The 12853-nt window shown below is 33.4% G+C and overlaps 1 protein-coding gene across 1 annotated transcript in view; it reads left to right on the forward strand.

The window, feature by feature from the left end:
* NCAM2 (neural cell adhesion molecule 2) overlaps positions 1–12853 on the forward strand; it is a 263086-nt gene that overhangs the window by 192092 nt on the left and 58141 nt on the right. Inside the window, exons 10-11 of the mRNA XM_033518142.1 lie at positions 11122–11309; positions 11991–12087. Coding sequence (XP_033374033.1) covers positions 11122–11309; positions 11991–12087 — 285 coding nt within the window. The remainder of the gene's footprint in view (positions 1–11121; positions 11310–11990; positions 12088–12853) is intronic.

Raw genomic sequence — 12853 nt, forward strand, 5'->3', positions numbered from 1 at the left:
AAACACTTGTTTAATGGTAAAGGATTCTCCTGTTCTCTAAAATAATGTCCCCAGGAGTGCCTTTTTCCAGCCTCATCTCCTATCAATCTGGCCTATGCCATAAACTTCTGTAACAGCACAGCCCCTTCAAAGAATCTTTCAGCACCTCCTTGCCCCCATTTCCCTTCAATGCTGGGTTGTCCTGAGCTCTTACGGTCCTTTCTCCAACATCTGCCTATACGAAGCAGTGTCATGGTTATCTGTCATTCCACTTATGGGACTTGATAAGATGCAAGCTAGGGAATTTCAGCAAAAGATTCAGGTTCAAAAACTGAATACCTAATTTATAATTTTGTAGCAAACTAGTAAAAATTGGGGGATTCCATGAAGTCAGTATTAAATAGATTTGATTCAATTTGATTTAATATTTTCCAAGTGGCATTTTATCAGCATACTAATTGCAGCTACAAACAGTGCTATCACAGCTTTTACATTTTCTTCCCCAGATTTTCATTTAAAGAATTGCATTAAACCCTTTAAAATATTTGAATTTTTCTCTTCCATCAGTTTGTTTTTGCTCTCTTCCAAACAAATTTTGAGAAGAAATTATTCAGGTATGGCTCACTCTTGCAGTTAAGCCATTTTAACAGAAATTTTAATTTTCTTTAATAGTATTCTCATATATTCCCCCAATAACTATTTTAAAATTAAAATATAAATAGATAAGCAGGATTTCATTCTTGATATTGTTCTCTAGTTTCTAGATGGAAGTAAACAATGCATCCATGCATTTCTGTGAGTTAGTAACAAAACCATAACATTTTTTCTTTATGTTTTATTATGTTTGACAGTTTGTGTAGTCAGGAGAGGAAACTGCTTCCATCACATCCTTAAATGCCACCTCAGTCAAACAGGCCTAATGAAGGCACAGAGTGCTCTAGTGTCACTGTCTCATCCTTTTACTTACTGACCCCTGCCAGAGATTTAAACTGACAGTAGAATTGCACAGAATTTCTGTGCTTTATCCTTGTTCTCTGCTGGGGTTGCTCCTGGTGATAAGAGCAGTTCTCCAGGACAGGAAGAGATTATCATGTCTGATTACAGCTGGACACATTTAACCCTGAATTTTATCTGAAGGAAATTCTGGGCAGACATGAATTGCAGGAAGCTAGGGGATATTTTTAAGGATTTCTTCCTGCAAAGTCATCTTTGTGTTTAGATATGTTTAATTTTCCTTATATAAAGTATGAAAGGTACATCAAAATGATATCAAAATAAAATGCCATTTTCAAATATTATTTATTAATGGATTTCATTAACTGCAAGATTTCCATTTTAATATGAAGCCTAGTGTGTATTTGATGAGAGTAATAATAAGTAATTAGTTGAAAAGTTCCTACGTGGTGGAATATATGATATGTCTACATTAAGATGTATCTATAGTTATTATCTACATATTTGTCATGGAGAAGTAACTATTTTTTTTAAATTAAAAGCATTAGAGAAATACATAAAAAAGTTAAAGCAGGCCGTATGCTAAGATGAGGTTTTCAAGGCAGCCTGAGGAATTTAAATATATAAACCCTAGTGAACTATACCTTGATTTTACATAGAATATCAGGTGTCTCTCAAAGTTAGTTTTCCTATACAAACCTTAACATTTCTATGTGGTATTTTTTTGTCTTTAAAAGCATAATACAGACCTGACTAAAAGAAAAATTGTGATGAGAGAACACATTAGGTCTTGGGTTTCACAAAGTTTTCACTACATAATTAGCAATGAAGAAAAATCTTAATTTTTACATGTTCAGTGTGCTGGATCATCTTTCACCACAGTGAAAGTGTGTCTTAGTTAGGGTTCCCCAACATCATTACTAAGCTTTAAACAAGCCAGTAATGCACAACATTTATTATCTTTGAAAGGCTCTTTATGTGTCCTTACAGTTTTCCCTCTGTTGTGTTCAAAATGTCATTAACCTGTCAGAAGCTTTCACAGCCATCACTTAATTTTCTCCTCCCAGGTGCACTCATTATGTAAGATGCTACTGTTTCTGACTGCTCTGTATCACCAGATGCAAATTTCTTTGGACAATACTCCTTTTACCAGAGAAAAGGCACTGAGCTATGTCCTTTGGAAAACTCTGTTTTCCCATACACTATCCAGGAAGCATCCTGACTAAGAGACCTTTTTAGCTGGAATTACCAGTTTTCACATCACTATTTTAGTTAAACCTCTCAATTTCAATACTGATATTGCAGCAATTAGATGTGCTGGATGGTCCAAAAATGCCTGTTTCCTCACAGTATTCAAAGAGTAATGTTTTGAGATAGAATTATCTACGACAAATATATTACACTGAGTAACGTGGTATATTTTTGTAGGAGATCAGCCATGTGAATAGTTGATAAAAATGATTTATTAGAAAGCAATTTCTAAAAAAATTTAAATGATTTATAGTGTCTTCCAGGAATATGAAGTTTTTCTTAATACTGCTTTTCATCCAAACATGATTTTTGTAGCTCTATTCCTTATTAGTTAAGTATCAACTTTGAGTGGTGAAGAGTAAAATAATCAAGCAGCATGTGCAGTGTAGTCTTTACCTGTAAAGAAAACTGTGCAGTATTTGTTATACTATTGTATTGCTTATCAATAACAGTCTTTTCCTTTGTGGTTTTTTTTTTCCCTGCCACAATTTGAAACCAACCTCATTAGCTGCAGTATTGAACTTGGTTTCATGAATTGATTATTCTTTCTCTTTGTTGTGTGTTAGCTGTGTTGCACTGCAGTTGAGGGGGATTCTTTGGATTCATGCAGTTTAATTTTATGTCTTTATAAAAAATATACAACATTACTTAAAAGTGAATTCAGCATATTGAGCTATAAATTGTATTTATCTACAAGGAGGAAAGGTTTTCAATTGGTGAAAATGCTACTACTGTGTTCCAGACATCAAAAATGTTATCACAGGATCGTAGAACAGTTTGGTTTGGAATCTTAAAGGTCATTCAGTTCCAACCCTTGTGGCAGGAGCAGGGACAACTTCCACTAGACCAGGTTGCTCAGGTGCCCTCCAAACTAGCCTTGAACTCTTCCCTGGATGGATCATCCATCCACAACTTCTCTGGGAAGCCTCGGTGTTGTGATAAATGCTGCAAAAGTTCCAGCTGCCTACTGCTATCATAAATCATGAAAAATTCAAAACCATTCATCATTTGGATTTGGTTTCTGTTAAAAGAAATCAGTGCAGAAACATCCCATCACTACTCACAGAATCACAGAAAGGTTGGAATTGGGAGGCATTGCCTCTTTCCTGTCACTGGACACCACCGAAGAAACCTGACTGTTCTCTTTACAGCATCCCTTCATCCATTATTCATGAGGACCCAGCTCTATCCTGTCATCACAGCCAGAAAACAACACTAATCATATGTTTATATAGAATTACAATGCAATCATATGGCCCAGGAAAGAAACAAATTAAAGAAAAAACAATCAAGAGAAACAAAATATTGAACTAGTATAGAAAAAAATCCATTTTTGTACCTAATAAAATACTATTGGCTTTAGTTACATTTATTCCTGTTAAATTTAGAGGTTAAAATGAGAAAGCAAAGATGGAAAAGATCAACCTTTAATATAATAGAATAGGTGTGATAATTTTGACATATTATGAATGTTGTAAGATTTACTATTTTCCTTCTTCGCACTTGTGCAGTTGCACAAAAGGAAGTTTAGTATGCCCTTGCAGTGACTTCAAGGGGATAAGGAAGTTGAATTCTCTCCAAAATATGCAGTTTTTCACATAAAGTCACTTTCCAAATCCATTTCACCAAACCTTCCATAGTGAAGCAGAGTTGAATGCATCCATTGTCTTTTTCTGATATTACAGAAGTGTGGTAAAATGTAAAAATTATTCATCTTTATAATAAATCTACCTATTATTTAGCCCAAAAGGCTGTAAAATAATTTGAAACAAAAATTGCATCTGAAAAACGTGCTCAAATATATGTTAATGACTTGTTAAACATGATATTCATATTAGAAATTTGTCATAATTTTTTACCAGACAGAGCTTTCTACTACATGTTTTGATTAACTTTGCAATTAATTTGCTATGATTTAAAATAGATTTTTAATAATGTTAGCTACTTTTCTCTTAATAGAAGAATACAATTTTGAAATAATAAAATAATTTGGATTTTATTTTGTTTTCCTTCTAATAATTTAGTTATTAATGGATATATATGCCTCAACAACTTTTTTTACTGTCATTAATTTTCACATTCACAATTGTGAAAAGTAAAGGTAGACAAAAAAGAAAAAAAACAAGGAAGAATTTACTGATACTTCCTTGAGCATGGTTCTACACTGTGAGTTGGTCTTAAAGGCCAAAAAATTTAAATATTTACATTGATAATTAATGTGATAAATTTTAAATGGTTTCACAAGTATTTTCATACTATATAAAATGTAATTTATATTATTCAGTGATGACCTGTGAATGAAAAAATGGCATTGTGGCCTTTTCCCTTTGTAAACCTGCAAGACAGATGCATCAAAGCAGAATCAAGGCATCTGAGTATAATGAAGAAAATAAGCAGATGAATTGATTGGTGTGGTGCTGAAATTTGAGACTTGAACAAAACAAGTTTTTAGAGATTTTATTTGTTGCTTTCTGGACAATTTTTCTGTGCAATGTGCTTTCTGTGTAAAAATTAAATAGATGAAAAGCCTAAGAGTCCTTGGTCCATACAGCAACTATCGTGGACTGGGAATGTATGAGAGAGAGACAGACATTCAGACATTAGGGAATGGAGGGATGATATCAATAAGGAGGCATGTTGTGGAGGTAAGGGTGACAGGTAGGAAAAGAAAAAGGATCTTCTTCTGAAAATGTGACATACAAGACAGGAAGAAAGATGAGTGTAGGATCTTGGTTTGAGAAAAACATTCCAGTTTTTCACTTCTGCCTGTAAGACAATTATGTAATTTAGTATTTGATGAAGTCAGGCCATAGTAAATTATTCCAGTAATTCTGGAATGATGTAACAATTGAAATTTTAGTACCAATTGACACTGTTTGAGAATGATATGTTAACAATTGGCAGCACCTGATAATTTTACTACTAAAATGAAAATTGCTGCTGGTGTGATGGATTACAGATCCATCACACCATTACACATGTAGGAGGAGTCTTCCTGTCCTAGACTGGATGGCCAGTGTTGGTGATTTACAGGCACACAAAATGATTAATAGACATATGCAAACAGTTTATTTTATACATCATTAGTGACAGACTTTGCTCATTTTACCTAGCTATGTTTTCTTTATAATTTTGTCTCCTAATTTAAACTAGTTTATGTAATTTTAGAGAGATGTATCAATTCAAAGCAGGCATTTCTGTGGAATTAAAATTCTTGGGGCTTTAGTTTGGCTTTTGTGTTTGATTTTTTTTTTAAAGTAAAAACAATTACAATTCTTTAATGTCAAGTGAAATTCAAAGAAAAATAGGTACACTGATTTTCTGCTACTCTGGCAGCACTAAGCACCTGAGCCATACATGCATTCATTGCCCACCATTATTTAATGTGCAATTATCAAAATGCTTTACATCTAGCAGAAAGTATCTTATGGAAATAGAGAAATTGATATGGTGTTTAAATATTAAAAATAATATCCTAGTCAACATTTCCAGGAACTAGAACTGCTTGACAGTAGGAGGGGGCTCTTACTCTTCCTAAAGGTAGAATCAGTCGATAGTGCATCATACTATTGAATATCAGTGTCATATTGCAATGAATTTTTAGAGGAACCAAAAAAATGGGGCAGGGGAAAAGAAGTCTTACAGGAAGTGTGGTGTTCTTTACACTTGCTTTGAAAGAAACATATACCTCTCAAAACTTATGAAATCATGGGTTGGATTCCAGAAAAAAAGACCCCTCTGGTTTTACCTAATAATAATGGCAAGTTAAAACCAGTATATGATGAGTTTCATTTACTTTTGTGGGTCTTGGATGCTTTTCCTTACAGCCATGATTGTGATAATAGCAGTAAGGTGAAAGTTAGTAATCCTGAAATTATCCAATTCCTGTCTTCCTATTAAGAATGATTATAGATTAAAATATAGTCACCTAACCACATTTTTGAAGTCATTCTAATATTATTTCTTCTTGCAAATGAATATGTGACAGTTATTGTACTTGTCTGTGGAGGTTCTTCTACTTTGTATCCAAGGAAGAGCTATTAATTTTAAAATATTAACTATTGAAAAAGGTATGAGGGAGAAAATACAAGAGAAAGATAGATGGCTGTTAACTAAATTGTGGCAGAGTTACAAAAAATAGAGGCACTTTTACAGGATCGATGGCAAGGACAGTACTAGATTTGCTGGAGCATGTGGTTTATTAAAGTCCTCGATGATGGGAAACTTATGCCAACATTAATCATTTTAGAGCAAGGCTTCCAATAATATACTGTAGGAAATGTCCCAGAGTCTCAGACCTGACAATCTGTCGCATACTTTTATTATACGTTCCAGGGGAACAGATAGCCAAAAGTTTGAAAACCTATGTTCTTAAATTAAGAAGTGCAAATCTGATTCTGCAGACCAGTTTTCCATTATAGTTGTCTGGACACATGTACTGAATCAAGAAATTTGCTGTATCTAATTTTGTGTATGACACCAAACATACACCAGAGCTGGATCTTTGTCGTCCTTAATTTAATTCCTTTCTGGACAAGGCAGGTGATGTATTAGTCTGTTCTTGAATTGCTGTTCCTGGACATTATAACTAACAAGGATATCTAAATGCTAGAGACAGCTTTCAGGTCAGAGTTTGTTTCTCTTTAATAATCTTCTACATAGGTTATCCAGAACAAATTCTAATTGGAGTGCCGACCTGTCGGTTTCTTTCTTGCTTGGGAAAATGATCAGCTTGAGTTTAGCTGATGCTGGTGCCATAATGTTAACTTCTCTGAAATGCCCATCTAAATTTATAATTTCTTACAGAATCCTACACCCATAGAATAGTTTGGTTTCATTTTATATCTTTGTGATATAGTTTTTGTTCCTTCAAGGCATCTTTTTCATTTGGATTGCCTTATCTCTCCAGAATAATATTCCATCTTTCATAGTTGAGCCTTAAAACCTTATGAACTTTATCACATCCAAAGACCCGTGGCCAGCAGGCTGAAAGAAATGATTCCAGCTCTCTACCCACCTTTTGTGAGACTTCCACCTGCAGTGCTGCATCCAGCTCTGGGACACCAAATACAAAAAGGTCACGGATTTGCTGGAGCAGGTCCAGGTGAGGGCTGTGAAGGTGATCAGAGTGCTGGAGCAGCTCAGCTATGGGAACAGCCTGAGGAAGTTGATGTTGATAAGCCTGGAGAAGAGAAGGCTCCAATGACACATTTGCAGCATTTCCGTGTGCACAGGGGGCTTATAAGAGAGAATTTTTATCTGTAGTGATAGCATAAGGACAATGGTTTTCAACTGAAACAGAGATATTAGAAATTAGACTTTAGGAAGAAATTACTTTTTTTTAGTTGTAAGAGAGATGAGATCCTGCCCAGAGAAGTTGTAGCTGCCTCGTCCCTGGAAGTGTTCAATGCCAGGCTGGATGGGGCTCTGAGCAACCTGGTCTAGCTGGAAGTGTCCTTACCCATGGCAGGGGATTTGAACTGGTTAATCTTTAAGGTCCTTTCAAACCTGAGCTATTCTCTGACATTGTGTGCATCTATTAAATTATATCAATTTTGTCATTTTTTTTAAGTTTTGGGGGTTTTTATTTATTTTGTTTTCAGAAAAGTGTTAAAAGTTCAGATATAAGAAATACTCTCAGGGTTGATTTTTTTTTAACAGTGTATTCAAGCTCCTACTTCTACTTATCTGTTTAGAACTCAAGTAAGTCATCTTAACTTTTTACTTTATGTAAAAAAGCTTAAAAGGAACACTTCATTTGCACCCTGCATTGAATCTTGTCAGGTGTAAATTAATTCTCATTTACATAGAAGCTAAGCAGAGCACATTATTATTTTTAATTATTCTAATTTTCTAACTGATTTTCATTGAATCTTTTATTTTTTAGAACAATACATATATTGCATTTAAAGATTCTTTCATAGGACTACCTTCTCATATCTTGGTTTTACTTCATTTTCAATTGATAGAACTTTTTGATCAATATTCTGGTTATTACTGTAATTTTTTGTTTTATCAGGCTTTGTAGACATATAAAATAGTCAGACATATTTCAAAGACTTGGCTTTAAGGTTTGTTATTTTTCCTGATTGTTTTATATTAAGCGTAATGTGTGTTTATGTTTGATAAATACTAATTCTGTAACCATTTAAGCATACTAAACAGCAGTAAGTTATGAAGACCATACAAGAAAAAACAAGTTCTCTTTATAAACAAATTATTCCCTTCCAACTCAATTTTTTTCATTTCATAGGAAATGTAAAATATCTTTTATTTATACTGTAAAATGAAAATTATTTCCAGAATTATATTCTTTTTGCAGGAAATCACTTTAAGCATCTTAATCTGTTCCTGACTAGGAAATCAAAAATCATTTGTTTTAAGATTATTTCTCTGAATCGAGTCATTAGCACAGTCCTCTTCTTTTTGTATATTGGAGCTCTTGACTGGGGAAATGGCTGCAAAGCCTTTTTACACAGGCTTTTTTGAGAGGGAAATTACAAAGCTCTTTTTTGAGGGGAATGCTTTACAATTTTGAGTTTTTTGATTTGGGATATATCTTGATTTGACAGACTTTTAGTCCAATTTTTGGTTTATTGTGTTTATGAATGTTAATACCTGCAGCTCTGTACAGATGGCAGTCCATAACTCACTTATTCTTTTAAAATATCAACAGATACTATGGGCATCCAAAATCTACCTTTAGAAGAGAGAGAAGTCTGAATTGGAAGTTCCTATTCTCTTAAATGCTTTTATCTGCAGTATAGAAGTGTACACTACTTTCTCAGTTGTAAGTCTTAAAATAGGATATGAGTTTGCCACATGTGTATTGAGCATCTAACCACAAAACGTTATCTAGGAAGGAGGATTTCTCAGATCCAGAGTATCTTTTAATGCTGAACATTCATGCCTAGTGTTCATTAATATAGTAAACTTATTGTGAGATTGCACATTGGAACTCAGTGCTTACACAAAATGTGTGAAATAACCCCACTTGGAACTTCGCAAAGTCTAATGAGATTTCCAATCTATTTGTTGAACATGCTATTCATCCATCTATTGAACATCCAGAAATACATTTGTACAGTTTTCTTACAAGTTATTCCCACCACAAGCTTCATTCCTGGAGGAAAAGCAAGGCTCTGAGCCTTGCTATTCTGAGATTGTTGACCATAGCTAACCATAAAACATGCTTATGCAGTTTTCTTTTTTCTTCATATTCTCCACTAGTGTGAGATGTCACACTCTGAGGAATCTTTGATAGTCTGTTCTTTGTAATAAACAGTTTAGCTGCTGAAATATAGGGTATTTAAAGGTCTGTGAAAATCAAGATCACTAGAATTACTTATTAAAACTCGTGGAGCAGAAAGATGAGCTCCTGTGTCTCGTAAATAAATTCATAGCCAGGCAAGCTTTACTTATTTGGATGAAAATGCTTGTTTTTCTACAAAAAATAAGGGCTGAACAGTTATTAAAGGAGATGCTGCTGGCCTTGAGCAATATAGCAGCTTTGATCTGTGTTTTAAAACTTCTATTGATAACAGTTCTTTTTGCTCAAAGTCTGTATATCTGCATGCAGCAGCAGCATATGTCATCAAAAAGTTATGCTTTTTGACAGAGGCAAACAGGAAAAAGTTGGAAATATGCACTTCGGGGAAAAAAAAAAAAAAAAAAGAAGAACTAGATGTTTTTAACCATTCCTGAAGCTAAATTTTACTTCATTCTAAAGATGCTCAGTTCTGGTCTTTGATAGACCTATTAGGAATTTTCTTGCCTAAAACTAAGCTATACGTGAGAGGACTAGAACAGATTTTCCAGAGACACATATGGAAAGATATAGGAGCTATTTATCAAAAAAATACATATATCTATCTTAGATATTAAAACAACAACAGCTGCAACTGATAATTCTCTTTTGGAATTAAACCCCTAAGGGAGTATCCTTGACTAAAGAATCTTTTTTAATACCGTTAAAAGACAATAGCGATTAAATTAGGAACTAACACAAATCAATATTTGATTAAAAAACCCCACTATTCACCCAAGAGATAAGAAGAAAAGGGAAAAGACTACTCCCTCTCATTCTATAGAGCTCCCTAAACTTCCTGCTCTCCAGCGAAACAGTGAGTAGAAGGGATAAGTCTTGTCACTTAGTGGCACTGCAGTATGAAAATCACAGTTACTTTGCAAACCAGCGATTTCCTCTGTGTCAGATTCATTGTTTGGTGTATGTTTAATGCAGCCAATTCTTACAAGCCAAGTCAGATGTGTAAGAAAAACATATAATCTTTTTCCTTGGCTGTAGCTGGATAATTTCATAAGAAACTGATATAAACATTGTCCTAAATAATGTAATCACAATATATTTTTTTTTAAGTAGGTAGAATACATTGTAACATTTTTTGTATTATTTTGCTTTTTTTTTTAAAGTTTTATTTCCACAAATAAATACCTCTCTTTAGAAATATTTCATAAAGTATGATAAAGTTCCAGTCAGAAATGGGTGAAGCCATAGCACAAGAAAATTAGAGGAGTGAATGTAATTTCTCCATAGCGAAAGAATCAGGACATGAACGGACAAGATATGTTTTTAGGTCACCTCCCTTTGTCATATGACAGTCTGGCTGAAGAGTTTGTCATCCTCAAGAGGAAACACTCATCCTCATTTCTGAGAGAGTCTTTCAAGGCCTGTAATTGCCTAATATTAAATATATTTAACAGATATTCTCTTTCCCAAGAAGTTCAGCTGAAACTGTTTAGGAGAGGAGAAAGTGACCGAGACAAAAGCCCAAGAAACTCACAGTTGAATACTAATACTTCCATGTTCAGTGGTAAACTGACACAAAAAATCAATTGAAATTTCTCATTGAACATGAAAACTTGGATATGAGTATACAGCTTGTTTTACTAAACTGGTTAATAAACTTCCTTTTCCAGTTGCTCCAACATTCGTGTCAAATCAAACCATGTATTACTCTTGGGAAGGCAATCCCATCAATATAAGCTGTGAAGTGCTAGCAAATCCGTCTGCCTCAGTTCAGTGGAAAAGAGGAAAATTAGTTTTACCTGTAAAAAATACAACTCATTTGAAGACCTACAGTACAGGAAGAAAGCTGATTCTAGAGGTAAGACTGCAAATGGAAATCAGTGTGGTGGTGGAACATAATTCTGTCCTCAGTTTGGCAGCACTGCAAGTACTGTAGAGGGTATTTAAGGCTAAAACCTACAATTTTATAAGTAACACTCCTTAAAAAGGGAACAAAACAATCAACAATTATATATGGACTGATCTATCTACACATTTCTTATGAATAGGCAAAAAATAAACCCTATTTGAATGGCTTATGCTCAGTTTTCCAACCACACACTACAAAAATATACTTTAGATAATTCTTAGAATTAAAAAAAATCCAGAAATAGATTTAAAACTAAACTATCAAGCTAAGACTGAAAATTAATGTGACTTCCTGGTAGGCTCTTGATATCTACAAAATGTTTATTAGTTTTTGGTTTTTTGTTTGTTTGGGTTTTTTTTAATTCTTGTTTAAAAGTGAAATTATAAAGATGAACAATGTTACTATTTTCCATGATCAGAGAATTAAATTAATGAGATTTAAACATTTCATTTGAAGTTGAGAAGGGGGAATCAAACATGAAAAACATACATTTAGGTCTATATTTGGAGAATATACTAGATATGTTGAAGAACACATCTGCGTATTGGTTAAGGAGACCATACTTGAATTTCTGATTTAAAAATAAATTTAATTAGCAACTAATATTTACAAAGTATGTTTATTTTAAAGATTGCTCCCACATCCGACAGTGATTTTGGACGGTATAATTGTACAGCCACAAACAGAATAGGAACAAGACATCAGGAGTATACACTTGGTCAAGCTGGTAAGTTCAAATTTTGTTTCCTTTAATTTTTTTTCCTACTTTAATCAACATGAAGTTCAGACACACAATCCTCTGTTTATTTCATTCCATGGACTGTTTGTAGATAATTTTATTGTCTAAGAGCTGAGCTGCAATATAAAGTAAAATAAACCAGTTCCCTCAGAATATGAATCTTCTTTTGATTTAATTTTAAAGCTTTCTGAAGCTTGAAGAAAATTAGTTTAACCTTTTTTCCTTTGCTCTTACTATATCCTACATTTATAACAATGTATTTTTATTACTTCAGCAGAGACACATATGGTTTGCAGTCAGTAAAAGTAAGAAGGAATTAGAAAATTCTTTTTTTCCTTTTTCTCCTTCTTTATTTTCTTGAAAAAGCAACAATGACAAAAAGATTGAAATACTCCAGCAAAGAATTTCTATCTCCATTTGCACTTTTAATTATTAAGAAAGCAGAATTTGACTGGAGTGCTAGATTGAAATAATTTAAGCTCTGAGATATTCTACGTCCTATTGTTACAGAATGTCCGAATATTTTTATGTCCTGTTGTTGTTCAAGCAAATAAAAAAATCTGTTTATTCTTGGGCAGAAATAACTATTAACTGAAACTAAATGAGTTTCTTAGCAGTGCTTGCAATTACATTTTCTTATGGAATGGACTGACGCTATTTATAAAAACTTTTTTTTTCTCTAGTTCTTCTTCCTTTTTAATTTTTTCTTTAAATTTTATTTTTATATAAGAAAAAAAAAAAAACATAAAACCCC

Source organism: Parus major, chromosome 1 (genome assembly GCF_001522545.3).
Source record: "Parus major isolate Abel chromosome 1, Parus_major1.1, whole genome shotgun sequence".
In the NCBI taxonomy this organism is placed as follows: domain Eukaryota; kingdom Metazoa; phylum Chordata; class Aves; order Passeriformes; family Paridae; genus Parus; species Parus major.